The sequence below is a fragment of the Haliotis rubra genome, unplaced genomic scaffold, assembly GCF_003918875.1.
Source record: "Haliotis rubra isolate DU_JTF1 unplaced genomic scaffold, ASM391887v1 Scf201, whole genome shotgun sequence".
In the NCBI taxonomy this organism is placed as follows: domain Eukaryota; kingdom Metazoa; phylum Mollusca; class Gastropoda; order Lepetellida; family Haliotidae; genus Haliotis; species Haliotis rubra.
Window position 1 is genome coordinate 689,969 of NW_025766015.1, and position 22,986 is coordinate 712,954.

The 22,986-nt window shown below is 42.8% G+C and overlaps 1 protein-coding gene across 9 annotated transcripts in view; it reads right to left on the reverse strand.

Moving 5' to 3' along the window:
• LOC124275700 (transcription factor SOX-13-like) overlaps positions 1–22,986 on the reverse strand; it is a 262,079-nt gene that overhangs the window by 38,143 nt on the left and 200,950 nt on the right. For all 9 annotated transcript variants that reach the window (XM_046711335.1, XM_046711328.1, XM_046711334.1 and 6 more), the window contains one exon: positions 6,119–6,158. In XM_046711335.1, the coding sequence (XP_046567291.1) occupies positions 6,119–6,158 (40 nt within the window). The remainder of the gene's footprint in view (positions 1–6,118; positions 6,159–22,986) is intronic.

The following is a 22,986-nucleotide window of genomic DNA, read 5'->3' on the forward strand; positions in this document are numbered from 1 at the left end:
CATGGTGTTTGGTAATAACACTAGAGGCACCATGGTGTTTGGTAATAACACTAGAGGCACCATGGTGTTTGGTAGTGACACTAGAGGCACCATACATGGTGTGGTGTTTGGTAATAACACTGGTGTTTGGTAGTGACACTAGAGGCACCATGGTGTTTGGTAGTGCCATGTGTTTGTTAATGAGGCACCATAGTGCCCTCAGTGGCACCATGGTGAGGCAATAACACAGAGGCACCATGGTGTTTGGTAATAACACTAGAGGCACCATGGTGTTTGGTACCATCTTGTTTGGTAATAACACTAAAGGCACCATGGTGTTTGGTAATACCATGGTGTTTGATAGTGCCCTCTAGTGGCACCATGGTGTTTGGTAGTGCCACTAGAGGCACCATGGTGTTTGGTAGTGCCCTCAGTGGCACCATGGTGTTTAGTAGTGCCACTTGAGGCACCATGGTGTTTGGTAGTGCCACTAGAGGCACCATGGTGTTTGGTAGTGCCCACAGTGGCACCATGGTCTTAAGTAGTGCCACTAGAGACACCATGGTGTTTGGTAGTGCCCTCAGTGGCACCATGGTGTTTAGTAGTGCCACTAGAGGCACATGGTGTTTAGTAGTGACACTAGAGGCACCATGGTGTTTGGTAGTGCCCTCAGAGGTGCACCATGGTGTTTAGTAGTGCCACAGGCACCATGGTGTTTGGTAGTGCCCACAGTGGCCCACTAGTGGCACACTAGAGAGGCACCATGGTGTTTGGTAGTGCCACTAGAGGCACCATGGTGTTTGGTAGTGCCCTCAGTGGCACCATGGTGTTTGGTAATAACACTAGAGGCACCATGGTGTTTGGTAGTGACACTAGAGGCACCATGGTGTTTGGTAGTAACACTAGAGGCACCATGGTGTTTGGTAGTGCCCTCAGTGGCACCATGGTGTTTGGTAATAACACTAAAGGCACCATGGTGTTTGGTAATAACACTAGAGGCACCATGGTGTAATTGGGCACCATGGTGTTTGGTAGTGCAATAACACTAGAGGGCACCATGGTGTTTGGTTGCCACTCAGAGGCACCAGTGTTTGGTAATAACACCAGAGGTAATAACACTAGAGGCCCATGGTGTTTGGTAGTGCCCTCAGCACCATGGTGTGTTTGTTTGGTAGTGCCACTAGAGGCACCATATGTGTTTGGTAGTGCCACTAGTACCATAATAACACTAGAGGCACCATGGTGTTTGGTAATAACACTAGAGGCACCATGGTGTTTAGTAACTAGTAGGCACCATGGTTTGCCACTGAGGCACCATGGTGTTTGGTAGTGCCACTAGAGGCACCATGGTGTTTGGTAGTGCCACTAGAGGCACCATCGTGTTTGGTAATAACACTAGAGGCACCATGGTGTTTGGTAGTGCCACTAGAGGCACCATGGTGTTTGGTAGTGCCACTAGAGGCACCATGGTGTTTGGTGGTGCCACTAGAGGCACCATCTTGTTTGGTAATAACACTAGAGGCACCATTTTGTTTGGTAGTGCTGTTTGGTGGTAATAACCCCAGAGGCACCATGGTGTTTGGTAATAACCCTAGAGGAATCACTGTTTCAGGTGGAGCCCCTAGCAGCGCAATTTTCTGTGGTAGTGCCCTCAGTAACATCATCGTGTCTGTAAGCACCCCGAAACACACCATTGTGTTTGGAAGTCCCTGTCCAGAACAGGAACCAGACAAGAGGAGGGTTCATTATCTCGCCATGTCATATTGTGACTATGGATGGTTTCTAATTGTATTCTGTAAGTAAGTTTGAAGATGAAGGCAATTAACTTCAAGTCTTGACGCTCTTGCACATTGAGGAGCACAAGACAGCCGTGAAATGGTTTTGTCCTATCCCAGGCCAGACAGTAGGCTATTCTAACTCAAGTGACAGGTCCAAGTGACAGATTATAATGGAGTTTTTCACCATCAGAAGAGCTTATCTGCCTTCCTCCAAGGGGCAATAAAGCCTGTGTCCACAGGGGGGCAGTCTTATCAAGCTAATTAACGTCATTAAGACAATCGGACAGAGACCAAACGGCCATTCAGTGGTACGCCTAGTATACAAAATACAGCCTAGTCAATTGTTAACCACTTTGTCTGAGACTATGGAATCCACGGGCCTCCTTGGCAGTTATTGCACTGATAAATGGTAATTAAACCAAGGCATAATCAAGCCTTAATGCTTTAATATTTTCTTGAAGAAAGGGAATTATTTTCTTCAATAAGCAACACAACGGGGTGCCCTCTTATCAAAATAGAAATCAGCATTCACAGAACCCCACTGTAACCTATAACAGAGCTCAGCCTGCATGAATTAAGGATAAATAATACAGAGGCTAGGCTATAATAGATATTTCCCAGACATGCCGTTTTATCTCCCTGAATATTATAGTCCAAACCGGATATAAAACATGCTTTTTTATCAGAAGCATGCTACAGTTGAAAAACAGTTTCTTCTGCTTGAAATCCTTTGAAACTGCTGCTACAATAATGTGATATTTGTATATTTGTGTCTTTCATGTAATATACGTAATAAACAATCAACAAATAAATAATGATAAACATATACACTACAGATCTGACATTTAAAAAAAACAATATCTAGGAAAGATGACTTCAATTTTCTTGTTACCAAAACAGCAAGATATGACAACCTTTCAAAAATTTCTTCTGATAATTCTTCTTATGCCTTATTCAATTATAAAAACATGAATTTGAAATGTTACTTGTGTCATTCAAAGTATGATTTTTCAAACTGTAAATGCATATCTTCATTAAAATTAATGGAAAACTAAATTTGAGACTTGCTGTATCATTTCCATATCATTCAAAAGATAACAGTATTTTTCAAATTCCTTACAGTTACAAACAAATAAGAATAAAATCTCTCCTTCTCATCCAAAAATTGTTTGCCGAGAATCAAACACACAATAATCCAACACTAAGGGACCGTTCATCATTCATGGCTAGGCAGGGGGTGATGATGATTTTTATGGAGAAGCATGTACAATGTGAATGGAAACAACAACAATCACCCCCCACCCCCCAATAATAATAATAATAATTTGCGTACAAAGTAAGAGACCCCCCTGCATGTCATGTACAAAATCAATGATCCCTTCCCCTTCCCATAATTTTTAAGCATAATTTTTAATATTATCATGTACAAAATTGATTTCCCCAGTGCATGCATACAAAATTGATGACCCCCTACCTCCCCAGAACAAAATGGGTGACCCCCCATTAAAATCATCATCACCCCCCACTAGCCATATATTATGAACGGTCACTAAGCCCTAGCAAAGGAAATATTAAAAAATCAGAATAAACTAATTACTGACATCTACCCTGAATAAAATCTACCATGAGTCTTTAAAAACAAATTCTAGGGTAATTTAAAAAGAAATCCCTTTCCATATCCTCACATGAGTAAAAAAGAACAACTGATTTATTTGGTGGGGCTTAAACCTATTTTTGTGTTCAAAAGAAGTCTATTTCTTCAATGACAGAGAGTATTGCTGCCTCCGTCACCATCCAGTCACCAATTACAGTCAGCAGATCCTCCATGGGAGCACCAAATGAGGGTCCAACTACGATGTCTGTCACTTGCCTCGTGATAGTTTGTATTCTTCCAAAACAATAAAAAACAAACAATCTTTATGGCCTCAAGTGGCATTTTTTACATCCCACTTAATCAATTTTCAGGTCTTATTACGTCCTGATGAAAGACCAGAAACACCCTAATAAGGGTACTTCCACACCAGAACACTATCTTTGATAACAAAATAAAGTAAGGCTTTGGTTTTCTGGTAAATTTCAAACTTTCCCAGGGGTGGATAGGAATTAAAACACCACTGTTGGATTTAGTTGTCATTGTCAATTCATGAAATCAAATTTGGACTAGAAAAAGTCTGTGTTATGAAATTCAACATGGTTAGTTTTAAGGTGTATGGGACATCAAACAAGTGATAGTAGGGGTTGCTGTTGGGGTGAGTTTGGAGTTGCTGTTGGGGTGAGTTTGGAGTTGCTGTTGGGGTGAGTTTGGAGTTGCTGTTGGGGTGAGTTTGGAGTTGCTGTTGGGGTGAGTTTGGAGTTGCTGTTGGGGATGGGTATTTGGAGTTGCTGTTGGGGATGGGTATGGAGTTGCTGTTGGGGTGAGTTTGGAGTTGCTGTTGGGGTGGAGTTGCTGTTGCTGGGGGGTGGGTTTGGAGTTGCTGTTGGGGATGGGGCCTGGAGTTGCTGTTGGGGATGGGTATGGAGTTGCTGTTGGGGGATGGGTATGGAGTTGCTGTTGGGGGATGGGTTTGGAGTTGCTGTTGGGGATGGGCCTAGAGTTGCTGTTGGGGGATGGGTATGCTTGGAGTTGCTGTTGGGGATGGGGCCTGGAGTTTGCTGCTGGGGATGGGGCCTGGAGTTGCTGTTGGGGATGGGGCCTAGAGTTGCTGTTGGGGATGGGTATGGAGTTGCTGTTGGGTGAGTTGCTGGGGGATGCCTAGAATTGCTGTTGGGGATGGGGCCTAGGAGTTGCTGTTAGGGATGGGTATGGAGTTGCTGTTGGGGATGGGTATGGAGTTGCTGTTGGGGATGGGGCCTGGAGTTGCTGTTGGGGATTGGGCCCTAGAGTTGCTGTTAGGGATGGGGCCTAGAGTTGCTGTTGGGGATGGGTATGGAGTTGCTGTTGGGGATGGGGCCTGGAGTTGCTGTTGGGGATGGGGCCTAGGAGTTGCTGTTGGGGATGGGGCCTAGAGTTGCTGCTGGGGATGGGGCCCTGAGTTGCTGTTGAGGGATGGGGCCTAGAGTTGCTGCTGGGGATGGGGCCTAGAGTTGCTGCTGGGGGTGGGTTGCTGGGGATGGGGCCTAGAGTTGCTGTTGGGGATGGGGCCCTAGAGTTGCTGTTGGGGATGGGGCCCTGTGGATGGGGGTTGCTGCTGCTGTTTGGGTGAGTGGGTTGCTGTTGGGGATGGGTATGGAGTTGCTGGGGATGGGGCCTAGAGTTGCTGTTCTGGGGATGGGGCCTAGAGTTGCTGTTGGGGATGGGGCCTAGAGTTGCTGTTAGGGATGGGAGCCTAGAGTTGCTGTTGGGGATGGGGGCCTAGAGTTGCTGCTGGGGATGGGGCCCTAGGAGTTGCTGTTGGGGATTGGGCCTAGAGTTGCTGTTAGGGATGGGGCCTAGAGTTGCTGTTGGGGATGGGGCCTAGAGTTGCTGCTGGTGATGGGTATGGAGTTGCTGCTGTTGATGGGTATGGAGTTGCTGTTGGGGATGGGGCCTAGAGTTGCTGTTGGGGATGGGAGCCTAGAGAGTTTGCTGCTGGGGATGGGGCCTAGAGTTGCTGCTGGGGATGGGGCCTAGAGTTGCTGTTGGGGATGGGGCCTAGAGTTGCTGTTGGGGATGGGGCCTAGAGTTGCTGCTGGGGATGGGGCCTAGAGTTGCTGTTCGGGATTTGGCTTGGAGTTGCTGCTGGGGATGGGGCCTAGAGTTGCTGTTCGGGATTTGGCTTGGAGTTGCTGCTGGGGATGGGGCCTAGAGTTGCTGCTGGGGATGGGGCCTAGAGTTGCTGTTGGGTATGGGGCCTAGGGTTGCTGTTCAGGATTTGGCTAGGAGTTGCTGCTGGGTGTGAGGTCTGAGGCTGCTGTTGGGGATGGGTTTTTATCTGGTAGCTGCTGCAGTTAGGGTTTTGAATTAAAGTGATGGTTACTGTTAGGATTGAGGTTGTAGTTGTTGATGTGGTTGTTGATGTAGTTGTTGATGTGATGATGCTTCAGCTTGTCATTACCAAGTGAAACAAGCAGCTGGCTCCTTAAGGATGCCTCTTTACAGTGTCCACTGCTGCAAGTGTCAGCACGACCACAACCAGAGACCCAGACACCTATCAGTATACTGTCTCACCACTGGTCATGTCCAGGATGACCCAAAGATGCTTAGTACCAGGCTATGATGATGGCGATGATGACATTGTAAATGAGAGAGCATAGTCTTTCCCAAAACACCATGAACTTATCACTAAGAGAGTATACTGCCAAATACAACATGATATAAAGCATCATGAAGTTGCCCTTGAATCATGGAGATGATGGTGATGATGAATCTTGCTGATGCTTACCTTGCAGTCCGAAGCTGTCACCAGGGGGAGCTGTGTGAGTCTGAAACATAAGTGGGAAATTAATAATACTTACAACAGTTATCATATTAATAATGATAATAATAATAATAGTAACTAATTCAAAATCAACAATATTTTTGTTCTAGTTGTAATGACAGTTCAACTACTAATCATGACAATGATTTACTATTACTACTACTGCTACTACTACTGCTGCTAGAACTACTACAACTACTCGTATTACTGCCGCTACTACTACAACTACTACTACCATTGCTGCTACTACTACTGCTGCAACATTTACTACCACTGCTACTCCAGCTATTACTACTACTACTACTACTACTGCTTCTGCAACAACTACTACCACTGCTACTACTACTGCAGTTATTACTATTACTACCATTGCTACTACTACTACCACTACTACTACCACTATTGCTACTACTACTACTACTACTACTACAAGTAATACAACTGCTACAACTATTGCCGTTGCTACTACTACTACTGCTGCTACAACAACTAACACAGCTACTACCACTGCTGCTACAACTACTACCACAGCTATTATTACTACAGCTACTACTACCACTATTATGATAAATCCGAAACAAACAAAAACAATTAAATAATGTGGAGACTCAAAAGAGTAATTCATATTCAACTGATATATTCATATATCAAGAAATTGTAAAACTTCACATTCTTTGAATATAGGATCATACCAGTTCCATTGCATGCTAGTCACTGATAACATCCATATGCATGTCCACAATAAATAATGAAAAACCCTAGGACAGCAACATGTCTACTGACAAGTCGACCCAGGAATCTTCCATTTCTGATCAACAAATAAATGATGAGGTTTTTTTAACTTCTAAATCTCTCCATGCAACGTGTCATATTTCTCTATTACGCTTCCAAAATCAAAATATAGCTGTTGAAATTATGCCTATCGTGAGGAAATTATGCCTACCAAAAGACAATTTTTTCTGTCAGATTGTTTGGTTTTAGATGCGAGAAGATAAGAACCAGTTAAGATCAAAGTCATCTACTGGTGCTTCTTGTGAGAGGAAATTCCCCATAATTTATGTATCTGGTGGAGCATATAGGGACGAAGATAACGCCATTACAATCATCAAAACAAAACTTGTCCTTGGCTTTGTTGCTGCTGGAGCCCTCTATCTGGCAGGAAATTATATTTTTTGTCCATTAAGACCTCCTGTTGCAGATTTGGGTTTTAATTGACTTAAGGTGCCATCATCATGCGAGGACGATGCCGCATGTGTCCGTGACAGACGTACAATCGCAACATACGATGGTTCGCCACGTTCGTAGTCAACTTGTGGTTTTGTTGCAACTTTGGCCACAAGAGACAAAGAAAGAAGTTCAAAACGCATTCCCCGACCCCTACATGGTGGCTTTTGGTTAGATTCTTCTTTTCATTTTCTTGTCATTTGTGGGTGCTTAATGGTGATCCATATCTGCTAAGAGCAAGACTCTGTCTGCTTCGGTATGTGACATGCGCCTTTCCTCCCCATTAGCATCTATCACTTTTCGGGATACTTGGACCGACACTTTCAATGGCAAAAATCCATAGTAGCCCCCCAAGAAAATGGTCTCTGATGAAAGGAAATAAAGGCGCCATCTGGTGCAGGAAATGGGATGGAGGCACAGACTTTCTACGACGCAAACAACAATTGTCAAATTCGCAATTGTTGGCCCTATTTCCATTAGGCATTTGTTAAGGACTCCTCTTCCAGAAGTCGCTATCTTTTCAATGTGTCACACGTTTCAATCTTGACTGTTGCCGCTTTTTATGTCTGTGCGTTTCTGTATTATGATAAGAATGCTCAGCATCAAGTTTGGACAAATGAAATTAGACTACCTTCAAACATTAGCAAGCAAAGAATCACAACATCCCCTAGCCCAGCTACAAACAGACATGGCCCCCACTCCATCATAGCTTGCTGTCCTCTCACCAAGCACCCCATCCTATAACTACCATCTTAAAACCAAGCTTACAAAAGTTTGAGCCAATAAATGTCACTGAGTGGATCATGTCAGTTCAAGGTGGTTCCAATCTTCAGAGCAGAAACCGATTCCAAAGTTCCTGATTTCTGACTGTCCTGACAATCCCCATCAGTAGAAGACAGTTAAGAATATATCTACTACATAACGCACAATTACCAGTGTTATTACTGCATCTGTCACAAGAAAGAGACTCATGACAGACAAAAAAGGTTCCTGTTTTTAAGATGTAATAAAATGTCTTCAATAATCACATGACTTCGCAATGTGTCTTGAAGAAGTTTCGGAACTATGTTCCTTATTTCCTCACAGCTATGTTGGAGATTTTGATTTTTTCACGAGCAGCCATGTTTGTCATATTCGCATTATTATAAAAGGAATTCCCTGACATCTGCAGTTCTGCAGAACAGCTGCGCATGATGTGTGATCGAGAATACTTTCCACCAACACCAGTGTCCATGGGACCATAAATTCAATATTTTCAACACACCATAAGCAAAATTCCCACCGTAAGTTTAAAAATTAAAGAAAATGCATTCTTGAAAACAGACATGAAGCAGACATTACAACCAGGTGTATATATTAACAGACATACACATTGAGACAGTTGGAATCGATAATACCAGTACTGGAAAAAACTCTTGAAAAACAACTTTCAAGATCTTTTGAAAAAGACGACATATTTTCATAATTTAATTTTTTACACCTCATTGAAGAACAGATTCATGATACCTTTACTGTTCAAACAAACAGTTCAAACCCTGTATTTAGATATTCAAATGACGTGTAAAAATACAGATTAATGTTATCTTTCTTAAGAAAGGAATATATCAATCTTTATCCTTTTAGCTTCAGCCTAAACACATTACTAAAAACATCAGGGAAAGAGGTTCAATATGAAGTTCTCACTCATAATGTTTTGACTTAAACAGGTATGACATAAAATCAACTCCACATTTAAATACTTCACAAAAACTAAGGAGAGAAGAATTGAGTTAATGCATATCTCTTGAACGTCCCTTGTACTAATTGTATTAATCAGAGTAGAGGTGTAACTAAGCGTGCTTGATCTAGCATCTTAGTTAAGATGATTACATCATTCAAGACATTACAAGTGATTGGCACAAATGCTCTGGAACAATTACCCATAGCGAACCTTACAGACAACTCTCTTGCAAACATAATGGAACTCTAGGTCATCGGGAGTTTTAGTTAAAAGCTTTATTTCTGTATGAAGAACATTAGCCTACAAATAAAGATTCTGTCAGTCAGACCAAAATGGACCACAATCAATGATTTTCCACCATTAATTCCAGATTTCTTTTGGTCTTTACTAATGGATGCAAGCTGGTTGAAGACTGTACACGTTTCCATGCCATTGCAAACAATCGGCAGCCCAAAAAGAAATTCCAGCCACCATGAAAATGAGTCTTGGAAGTTCTAAAGCAAATTTTCAGGGAATTATTCCACTATTTAGGTATTATAGTCGAATCAGAGATTGAGTAGCCAGAAGACTTCACACAAATAACTTGGAGAAGTCCGAACTATTCTCTATTCCAGACGACTTCCTGATTCTATGTGAATAGTACCGCTACATGTAAACCCCCCTTTTTACACTAAGCCCCCAATTGTTCGAGCCAAAAATGAGTAAAAGAGTTTTCAAATTTGCTTGGTGAACCCCCATGGCCTATTATTAAAGGGTGAAAATGAGTTCTTTGAAGTCGGCCATTTGCCCAGTTTGACAGAAGCTCAGAGAGAGATTAGTATTGTATGCATAAGCAACCAAAGGACATAAAACCCTAAACTTGACAATTCTTCTAAGGAACACTCATTATCTAGGCAAGAATGCACACTTCTGCTAATGAAGGACACATGTTTACAATGAGATGGCAGCAGGAGAGGTTTACCCTGCAAGAGAACTTGGGCAAAATGCATTGTAATAGATCATTTCCTGTGTTTCTGGGAACTAACCTGTTCCATATGGAAACTATAGGTTGCTTACTTTCTCACTACAGCTACATTTTTTTACTAGCTCCGGGAGATTTATTCATCCCAAAGGAAGCTAATTATACAAAACTTTTAAAACCGCAAAAACTATTGAGGAGGAAGTCAAAGGTCGCACTTTGAAAACTTCAGAAAATTTGGGGTCCATTAGAAAAACTATAATGATCTGGTTAATAACTTGATGAAGTTGGGATGATGTTTTCCTGTCGAGTTTATGTTGATTGTCGTGTTGATTGTTTGTTAAAATTTCAGATAATTTTCATTTATGTTTTGGTTTTAAGTTGAGTGTTTCCATTTTGGTTTTAGTTGTAGTGAGATTGAGGGCTTGATAAACATCATAAAAAAATTGCACAGAAGGGTCATCCATTGAGTTGGACACTTACAATCACAAAGTGCTGAAACACTCAGTCAAATACCTATCTGGCCACCCATTCACTCAACCACTCACTCACTCAGTGACTCATCCACCCTCTCATACACTCATATCTACCAACACTCATTCAACCATCCAACCACTCACCCATGAAGATCCGGGTTAGAATATTGATCTTCAGTAACCCATGCTTGTCGTAAGAGGTGACTAAAGGGATCGGGTGGTCAGGCTCACTGACTTGGTTGACACATGTTATCGGTTCCCAATTGTACAGATCGATGCTTATGCTGTTGATCACTGGATTGTCTGGTCCAGACTTGATTATTTACAGACCGCCACCATATAGCTGGAATATTGCTGAGTGCGGCGTAAACTAAACTCACCAACTCTCACATTCACTAAACAAGGTTTTGACTGTTGTGAACAAAACATTACCTAAATTACTGTCAGATACTATTTAATAAAATACCCTCCTATTCTGCCCGTCTCACACAATGGTAATCTCACGTCCTCATCCTCAAGGACAGGAACAAGAAGAAGCTCGTCATCTTCACAGAATCACCAAAATAAACAATAACACTAGGAATATAGGGCAAGATTTCAAATGGATTTATAAATTTACGTAAATGCGATAAGCTCGTCTTGATGGTAGAATTTGAGAACTTTTATCAACCCCCACGTCTGACAAAATCACCAATGTTCACAACTGTTGAAATGATGTAATATCTGAAGATAGGGACTTGTTAAATCTAGGGGATGATAGGATATTTATTCTAAACACATCTTTGTTGTAATTATCTGGGAATTATGACAACCCAAAATATGTGCCTGGTTGTAGTCATGCTTACAACCTAACCACACCAAGAATCTGCATAACACATGTTCGGCTATCTTATCATTCACGCCTGAATGAAAAATGAAGGATAGCAGACACCATCTAAAAAGAATATGTCTAAATGTTTTTGTCTCCACACCTATCTGATAGCGCCCAGAAAACTTGGGATCCGCTCCATCAGAGTAACACGATACTCTCGTGCAAATCTCACGTCTACATAAACTTGTTTCCTCGTCAAGAGGGCATCACCATCGCTTACTGTGTGAGCCAAAATAGATACAGACACTTCACTGCCATCAACATTGTTATATAATTTCTGCTTTTAGTTTTCACTCTTTATGACTAATTTTATAGTATTGAAAGTGGTTGCTTTTGTTAGACTGGTTAATGTGATCATCAGATCTATTGTACTAGCCAAAGAGACCTAAATCAATATACCCTGACTCTTCATCTGACTCCATCTACCCAAAAATGACAAAATCCATACGCCTGATTTCAACATCACAATGCCAGATCCCACCCTTACAAAACATGATTCCTCCCACTCAATGCCAGATCCCACCCTTACAAAACATGACTCCTCCCACTCAATGCCAGATCCCACCTTACAAAACATGACTCCTCCCACTCAATGCCAGATCCCACCCTTACAAAACATGACTCCTCCCACTCAATGCCAGATCCCACCCTTACAAAACATGACTCCTCCCATACTCAATGCCAGATCCCACCTTACAAAACATGACTCCTCCCACTCAATGCCAGATCCCACCCTTACAAAACATGACTCCTCCCACTCAATGCCAGATCCCACCCTTACAAAACATGACTCCTCCCACTCAATGCCAGATCCCACCCTTACAAAACATGACTCCTCCCACTCAATGCCAGACTCCACCCACCAAACATCAGACTCCACCCACTCAAACCAGATTCCACCCATACAAAACATGACTCACTACCCTCAATGCCAGATACTCACCCATAACACACTAGACTCCTCCCACTCCAGACTCCACCCACCTACCACAGAACCCATGACCAGCTACCAATACCACATCCACTACACTCAAAGCCATTCCACCCACCCTCTACTCCCACCTAAACTCCTCAGAACCCATTACAACTCCCATTACACCCAATGCAACATCCACTCATCCCAGCACCAGACCCTACCCATCCAGCATCAACTACCCATCCAGCATCCAGACTCTACCCATCCAGCATCAGACCCTACCCCTTTCCAGCATCAGACTCTACCCCATCTACCCATCCCAGCATCAGACTCTACCCATCCAGCATCAGACCAGACCCTACCCATCCAGCATCCAGGCACTCTCCTACCCATCCAGCATCAGACTCTACCCATCCAGCATCAGACCCTACCCCTTCAGCATCAGACTCTACCCTCTACCCATCCAGCATCAGACTCTACTACCCATCCAGCACCAGACCCCCCATCCAGCATCACTTACCCATCCAGCATCAGACCCTACCCATCCAGCATCAGACTCTACCCATCCAGCATCAGACTCTACCCATCCAGCATCAGACCCTACCCATCCAGCATCAGACCCTACCCATCCAGCATCAGACTCTATCCATCCAGCATCAGATCCCTACCCATCCCAGTATCAGACTCCTACCCATTCAGCATCAGACTCTACCCATCCAGCATCAGACTCTCTACCCATCCAGCATCAGATTCTACCAATCCAGCATCATGACTCCTACCACTCCAGCATCAGACTCTATTCTTCCAGCATCAGACTCCTCCCATACAGCATCAGATCTCTACCCATCCAGCATCAGACTCTTCCCACTCAATGCATCAGACTCCCACCCATCCAGTATCAGACTCTTCCCACTCAAGCATCAGATCCCCACCCATACAGCATCATGACTCTACCCATACAATCAGACTCTACCCATCCAGCATCAGACCCTACCCATCCAGCATCAGACTCAATCCATCCAGCATCAGACTCTTACCCATCAGTATCAGACTCCTACCCATTCAGCATCAGACTTCTACCCATCCAGCATCAGATCCTACCCATCCAGCATCAGATTCTACCCATCCAGCATCAGACTCTACCCATCCAGCATCAGACTCCTACCCATCCAGCATCAGACTCCTACCCATACAGCATCAGACTCCTACCCATCCAGCATCAGACCCTACCTATCCAGTATCAGACTTCTACCCATCCAGCATCAGACTCTACCCATCCAGCATCAGACTCTACCCATACAGCATCAGACTCCCACCCATCCAGCATCAGACTCCTACCCATCCAGCATCAGACTCTACCCATACAGCACTGGGACTCTACCCATCCAGCATCAGATTCCACCCATCCAGCATCAGACTCCTACCCATCCAGCATCAGACCCTTACCACATCCAGCATCAGACCCTACCCATCCAGCATCAGACTCTACCCATCCAGCATCAGACTCCTACCAGCATCAGACTTCTACCCATCCAGCATCAGACATCAGCATCAGACTCTACCCATCCAGCATCAGCACCCATCCAGCATCAGACTCTACCCATTCCCATCAGCATCCAGACTCTACCCATCCAGCATCAGACTCTACCCATCCAGCATCAGACTCTACCCATCCAGCATCAGACTCCTCCATACATCAGACTCTACCATCCAGCATCAGACTCCCTACCCATCCAGCATCAGACTCTACCCATCCAGCATCAGACTCTACCCATCCAGCATCAGACTCTACCCATCCAGCATCAGACTCTACCCATCCAGCATCAGACTCCTACCCATCCAGCATCAGACTCTACCCATCCAGCATCAGACTCTACCCATCCAGCATCAGACTCTACCCATCCAGCATCAGACTCTACCCATCCAGCATCAGACCCTACCCATCCAGTATCAGACTCTACCCATCCAGCATCAGACTCTACCCATCCAGCATCAGACCCTACCCACCCATCCAGCATCAGACCCTACCCATCCAGCATCAGACCCTACCCATCCAGCATCAGACTCTACCCATCCAGCATCAGACCCTACCCATCCAGCATCAGACCCTACCCACCCATCCAGCACCAGACTCTACCCATCCAGCATCAGACTCTACCCATCCAGCATCAGACTCTATCCATCCAGCATCAGACCCTACCCATCCAGCATCAGACTCTACCCATCCAGCATCAGACTCTACCCATCCAGCATCAGACTCTACCCATCCAGCATCAGACTCTACCCATCCAGCATCAGACTCTACCCATCCAACATCACCAGACTCTACCCATCCAGCATCAGACCCTCCCACCCAACACTAGATTCCACTGAAACTAATATTCCCATAAAACCATATCAACAGCCATGCTTACTCTAGACAATGTTCTAGACAGACTGACGCTGAAGTCAGCAACTAAAGACATGTTTATAAATATAACTAAAAGCTTGACGACAAATCTATTATATCCCTACCCAGAGAGATCCTTCCCCAGGCTACTTGAACCCTGAACCAGGATATTTAAAAAATGTATACATATAAAAAATGAAATGCATTATTAAATTACTTATCCTGTTTCAAATTTGCTTTTTAAAAATTCAAAAAATTAACTTCCCAAGGAGCACTGTTTCAATTCCACCTGGACACTGAAAGCCTGTCAGTAAAGACTCATAAATCTGAACCAAGCTTCTGTGTGGAACACAAAACAGGTACAGCTGCAAAGCATGTGCTGCCACAGATAATTTTTTTGTACAATTCTGAAAGGTTTGCCAACATTAAGATTGCATATTCTCTTTTACATAACTTTGAAGTTATTTCAAGATAAGCATATTCAGGAAAAACCATATGGGTTAGAGGTTACAACTGCTAGAACAAAATATGACGGTCATATTGTTGTTGAAGCTATACTCTCTACCCCCAGAGGACGTTGTGATTGATGAGGAATAAAAATACAAGTGATAAGGGGATGCCACTGGCTGATTTTTAGGTTAACTATTTTGATCTCACATTTTCAAACACAAGTTAGCTTTTTGTTTTTCAATTCAAACATCCTTGAACAATTTCAGCAAAGAAGGTTCCAAACATGAATTCCAGTAGAAATTTGTGAAATATGTGGAATGAGAATTCACTTCATAAAATCTACTAAAACATATTTGTGTACATTGCATTCTTAAAAACCTTTTTACCATTATTCAAATACTTTACCTGTTTTTGACTAAAAATAAGTCTATATTATGTCGTAATTAAATAAGCAACTGTGTGAGCTCTACTTCTTTTTGTACAGTACTGTATCAACACCAGAGCTGCTTGTATGTTACAAAGGCCATACAGCATACGACACATGCCCCTAAATATCAGTGAGATCCTTTTCCTCTCTCTCCAGAGATGGCACCTCACCCCAACAGATGACCTCCTCCTACAACTCTCCTGCTGGTCCCTCACCTTCATATTTGAAACATTGCGCTATCATCAACCCTCGTTAATGTTGAAGGGGATACGATGATGTATAACGTTTTTAATTAACATTCCTTTATGACTCTCACCTCTTCTTCACAGACACCTCACTTCACCACACCCCATCTTCACCCCATTGATATCCACAGAAAGCACAGTCACCATCTCACTGCACCGAGCCTACAACTCGACCCCATCCCTCTCTTCATCACAACACCCAACATCCAACCCCTAGAGCCTACACCTTGACCCCATCCTCTCCACCCACACTGCACTATCCTCACCCCCCACAGCCTACACCTTGACCCCATCCTCTCCACCCACACTGCACTATCCCCACACCCAAGAGCCTACACCTTGACCCCATCCTCTCCACCCACACTGCACTATCCTCACCCCCCACAGCCTACACCTTGACCCCATCCTCTCCACCCACACTGCACTATCCCCACCCCAAGAGCCTCACACCTTGACCCCATCCTCCAACCACACTGCTATCCCACCCCTAGAGCCTACACTGTGACTATTCCTCTCCATCCACCCTGCAGCCCCCACACCCTGGAAGCCCACCTTGACCCCATCTCTCATTCTCACTGCACTATCCCCACCCCCAAGAGCCTACACCTTTGACCCCATCCTCTCCACCCACACTGCACTACCCCACCCCCCAGAGCCTACACCTTGACCCCATCCTATCTACCCACACTACTCTATCCCTAGCCCCCACAGCCTACACCTTGACCCCATCCTCTCCACCCACACTGCACTACCCCCACCCCCCAGAGCCTACACTGTGACCCCATCCTCTCCACCCACAATGCACTATCCCCACACCCAAGAGCCTACACCTTGACCCCATCCTCTCCACCCACAATGCACTACCCCAACCCCCACAGCCTACACCTTGACCCCATCCTCTCCACCCACACTGCACTATCCCCACACCCAAGAGCCTACACCTTGACCCCATCCAGACAGTGAAGCATGGCGGAACACAGCATCACAGTAGACAAATGATAGTTAGCTTCATGCCTCACACCGCCCTGACCTACGATATGCAGTAGCCATGTGCTTGGAATGAGATGAATGAATCTTTTCTGTAACCCTTCAACAGACAAACAGTAGTTGGCACTTTTCTAACCCCTAGATTACGCAGTGATAAAGCAGCTGTCTGTCTGACCTGCACACAAATACAGGGAGATACCATGCTGTTAATAGAGCCACTTGTTGATACTCTCCCTGCATCTGATAGCCATGTGCAGCATTCTGCAGTCACATTTCAACTTTCCTCTCAACAAATGCCACTTATTTTTGCAAAACCCTGTACCAGATACATACAGAAACTCATTTTATTAAAAATTTTACTATTTTTCAAAACCATGTTAAAGATGTATTTGGCTGCTTTCATGTTGATAAATCACACCTTAAGAGGTGGCACTTGCTTTTGCTCTCGGCTGTAAGCATGTTTCACCCAACTACTACAGCTGATAATAATCACGATAAAACGATCTTAGAAAACAACAGTCAAACACGAATAACCTTATTACTTCAACTATAATTAATCAAGACAAAACAATTAAAATGTCCTTAGTGATATTTGTACATTGTCACTTGTCAATTCCCTGAAACAAAGTTTGTGCGAGTTTGAATGAGAATTGAGCTGAAAATGTCAATACTATGGAATAGTCTCAACTATCTCCTCAAGAAGATTCTACTGGCATAAAAAGCAAAATAGTTTTAAAAAATTGTATGAATGGATCACTGTATATCAGTGACACCAGGTGTTCAAGACTAGTTAAGCATGGTCTTCTGTATATAAAAAGGTAACTTATATTTGCCCTAACCTGTAGCTAGATTGTTTGGAGTATGTGGTTGAGATGAAACATGGAATCAGTGACACCAGGTGTTCAAGAATAGTTAAGCATGGTCTTCTGTATATAAAAAGGTAACTTATATTTGCCTTAACCTGTAACTGGATTGTTTGGAGTATGTGGTTGAGATGAAACATGGATGAAACCTGTTGCTTCTGAATCAACCTGCTTGCTGACTTACTTCCCCTTCTTTCCTTCCTTCCTTCCTTCCTTCCTAGTCCTAAGCCAGCTATTTGACCTCGACACATTACTACAATGTTATATATTATCTAAAATTTTGTAAAACAGAAGCGGACTAGGCCATGTGGTCCACTGCCTCTTGATCCCCGACCTCGCTTGATACACCCTCCAGATAATGGCTTCTTGTGACATCGAGGGAAGATGAGGGTAAAAACTACATCGATAAATCCGATTCCTGGAGAACACATTTTTCCATTTTCTCTAACTTTGTTTTCTGTGCTATGGGTCTGGGTATGGTTGATAAAGAGAATATGAGCTAGTGAAACATGGGTATTAAATGGCTTTTTGACATTTGTTGAATTGGATAGTTCTTATTGGGAAGTGGGGAGTATGGATATTACTGTTTAGCGAAAATTCCAGCAAAATCATAGTAAGGACAGTGAGTGAGTGACTTTAGTTTTACGCCACTTTTAGCAATATTCCAGCAATATCACGATGGGGTACACCAGAAATGGGCTTCACACATTGTGCCCATGTGGGGAATCGAACCCGGGGTTTCGGCGTGATGAACAAATGCGTTAACCACTAGGCCACCCCACCGCCCTAACAGTGAAGGAGACCGCCTCCGTGGTGTAGTGGTAAGAGCGTCCGCCCGGAGAATGGAAGGTCGCGGGTTCGATCCCCGACCGCGTCATACCAAAATATGTTAAAATATGGTACTTGTTGGTCCCTGCCTGGCGCTCGGCATTAATGGATACAACAAGGACTGGTTGGCTCGGAGTCAGTATAATGTGTCTGAGTGGGGTATTCATGCTTCACTGCGGCATGGTATCTCGGTTGGCTAGCACTATAAAACCAGCTTCAGTCTGGGCTAGTACAAGCAGCCGCACATACACATACACACGCATGCACGTCGTCATATGAGTGAAATATTCTCCAGCACGACGTTAAACCCAATTTCACCTCACCTCACAGTGAGGACAGAGGAAATGGGGTTTACACTGTACCTACCTGAAGATTTGAACCCAGTCCTCAGAGTGACGAAAGAACACTTTAACCACTGGACTACCGAACTCAACATTGTGGGGAAGAAATAAGAAGTGTTTTAGCATCTAGCAACCGGAATACATAATTATTTTCATAATTATTATGACAAAGATCATAATTAATGGTTATTTTAAACAGATGGTTCGGAATCATTTCAAACATATATCAACCACAAATATTACTTTTACCCCTTTTCAAATCAACTTTTTGCAGAACATATTATGATTTATGTCAAAAAGCCATTTAATACCCATGTTTCACTAGCTCATATTCTCTTTATCAACCATACCCAGACCCATAGCACAGAAAACAAAGTTAGAGAAAATGGAAAAATGTGTTCTCCAGGAATCGGATTTATCGATGTAGTTTTTACCCTCATCTTCCCTCGATGCCACAAGAAGCCATTATCTGGAGGGTGTATCAAGCGAGGCCGGGGATCAAGAGGCAGTGGACCACATGGCCTAGTCCGCTTCTGTTTTACACTCATTACTGATAACATACAAGGGGGTCACTCATTTTCAGCTTCATTTACTGATAGTGGGAAGAATGCTGACTGGAGCCCTCCACACATACCTCCTGCATTGGGTGGGGAATTATCTACTGTCCGCATGGCTAGATGAACAGGGGCTGGACTACCCTCACAGACATACTAGGGGACACTTTCTTTACTGAGTCCCAGAGGTAGTTTCTGGAGCCCTCCACACATACACTGGGTGGGGAATAATCTACTGTGCACATGGCCAGCTAAAAAGGGGCTATTATACAGGGGCCAGACAACCTTCATCGCCATTCTATTGGACACTTTCCTTTCTGAGCTGTAATTTTACAGCTGCAGGGATATTTTCTAGTATTGTGACCAAATTCCACAGTGTGGCAGTACTGGATTACAAATCCCACAATTCTGGAATAGAGGCACAAGATGGTAAACCCTGTTCCATTCATACCAAAAGGCCTAAAAGCTGACACCCATGCTCTACATGGTACAAAGACGTCCATCCCTTAAACACACAGGGCAATCAAAACTCCACCTGTGTCTTGATTGGCCATAAAAGCCATTAATCAGACAGAGCATAGCAAAACTCCACCAAGCATTATACAAAGCATAGAAAACTACCAATCTCAACACAGTGCATAGAAAACTCCACTAAATAAGGACATACATACCAATCAAATAAGGCATACAAAACTCCATCAATACAAAACTCTACCATCATCAATAAGGGCATACAAAACTCCACCAATCATCAATAAGGGCATACAAAACTCTACCAATCATCAATAAGGACATACAAAACTCTACCAATCATCAATAAGGGCATACAAAACTCTACCAATCATCAATAAGGGCATACAAAACTCTACCAATCATCAATAAGGACATACAAAACTCTACCAATCATCAATAAGGGCATACAAAACTCTACCAATCATCAATAAGGACATACAAAACTCTACCGATCATCAATAAGGGCATACAAAACTCTACCAATCGTCAATAAGGGCATACAAAACTCCACCTATCACCACTAAGAGCATACACAACTCCCCTAATCTCTACACACGGTATCCACAACTCCCCTAATGTCTACACAAGGTATACACAACTCCCTTAATCTCCACACAAGGTATACAAAACCCTAGCAAACTCCATTAATCTCCACACACACTCCAAACAGAGCACTAAAAACTCCACCAATCAGCATACAGAGCACTTTCACAGCACTCTACCATTCATAACAGAGAGCACTGAAAACTCTACCAATCATAAAGGGCATAAATAAACCCCCTCTCTCCTCCTATCCCACACCCCACCCCATACCCCTCTCTCTCCCTATCCTGCCCCCATCCCATTAAACCTCTCTCCTCTCTCTCCCATCCCACCCCCCACCCCACTTTCTCTCCTAACAGGGTCCCTCCCTAACATCTAATAGAACATAAGAACATCACCAGAAAGAAAACTACAATGATATAGGTTGTAAGAACACTTTGTGTTAGACTAGTCATTACAGAGTTAAACTACCCATCTAATAATTCCATTCAGATTTTTTACCAGTGTCCTGATCAAACCAAAATGTCAACACAGAACCCATCTTTCAGTCAATACGTTACGTTAAGACTGTCCATCAATGAAAAACCATCTGACTTGAAATATTTCAGCTGCAACCAAACTTGGAAGCTGTCAGAAAACTGATTACTTCCTGCCACTGACAACTGCCGAAAAAACCTGACCAAATATCTGTAGTCCTATTTACTTCAGTGCCACTTTTATTTAATAATCGGCAACAAATGTGTTTTAGTTTTCTATTAGAGAAATTAATCAGAGTAATTGTTAATTTTCTTCGTAGTTGCAGGAAATCTTACCCTCTCCCTACTGTAGTAGAATCAGTCTGTAAACGGGATGCCAGTTTTGACAAATTGATGACAGCTCCCAACCTAACACATCATTTTCTCATGATAGCCGCTGACAGGTCTTCAAAATTGTTTCTGACCAAACAAATAACAACGGCATCGAATGTTTATATTTTCTTTCAATTTTGACTACAGGTTCTCCCAACCTGGTGACTTGCCAATAAATTCTTATCTTACATAAAATCTATGTATGGATGTCGCTTATTATGACGAAATATTGTACTAATGAGAAAATGGAGGGAAGTGAACAGAGTTTATCAACATCCTGTAATTTCTGCAATGAAATACCGGAAGTAGGAGATTTAACAACATAAAAATATAACACGTGAGAAGGAGCGAGTTGCAGATAATTAAAACACAGAACCGTCCCTAAGATGTATATCAAACCCTGTATTCATAAACAAGACGAGGTCAGGAGAGCAACAAATTAACACAATGTGGAAAAGTATTTCTTCAAATTATTCGACTGAGACGTTCTTCACAAACAGCTAATTATATTTCATGAGCGTAATTAAAACTTAACATTTTGCAAAAGTGTTTTAACTGAAGAAAAAAGGAGTGAAAACTCATTAAGGTAAAGGTATGGTTTAGAGAAAACTTGAAAGAAATGATAGAACTCTCAGGTGGGAGTATCTCCTGCTCATCAGTTTCATGGATAAATTTACATCCACACGTCGCAAAACACAGCAAGAACACATTTAAACACATATCAATTCTATTTTCTTATGTAAGAATACGATAACTATGTAATGACGAAGAGCGCGCTTTTAGAGCAGAAGTGATGATTCCTGAAAATAGCCCAGACGTACTATCTAGCATCATTGGAAGACAAAATAACATTGAAAAGTATGTGTTTAGTATCTCATGTAAGGCATGTTGAAGTGATATGGCAAACTAGTTTCGATATCCAAAAAGAGTTTTACATTTACCTCGCGACAGGTGTGGCATGCAGACAAAAGTAGGGCTGTTTAATGGCAAATAAATTGTATTGCGATATATTGCGATTCAGGTACCGATATTGTGATATATTTGGAGCTGAAGTGTTTGAGAGTAAGTGCCACTAATTGTACATGTCGGTCATATTTTCGACATTCTATGTCCCTAAACATATATGTTATGACTCGGATAACAGCAATCTTAAAATTAGGTTGCATAGTCGTGGATTCTATTTTCTTTTTTATACAATTTATAGTTTTTACCTTATTACAGTCTGCCATTTTGTCATTGAATAACACATTTTTTGTGAATGAAAGTCTGTGTAGATATTAATTTAAACCACAAAGATAATCACAAAAACTTCACATATGTTCTTGAGCCAATATACCGGTTCTCAGAAAAAATATTGCAATACATCTTGTTTGAAAGGCGTATTGCGATATACCGGCAGTCCTAGATGATGATGGATCAGAAACAGATAGGTATAGTATTTTCTACCATAGTAAACACTCTGGAGATTTTCAAGTGAGCAGCATGACACAGCGTGAATAAGTGAGTGAGCATGGTTTTAGGTCACGTTTAGAAAAATTCCAGAAAAATAGCTGGGTACATCAGAAATAGGCTTCAAACTACAGTATAAGAAATTCTCATTATATTACACGGATATACTGGATGCTCTAGAGGACAGTTATGGCAATGTTCTGATTTTTTCACTTGATATAATGCTCAGG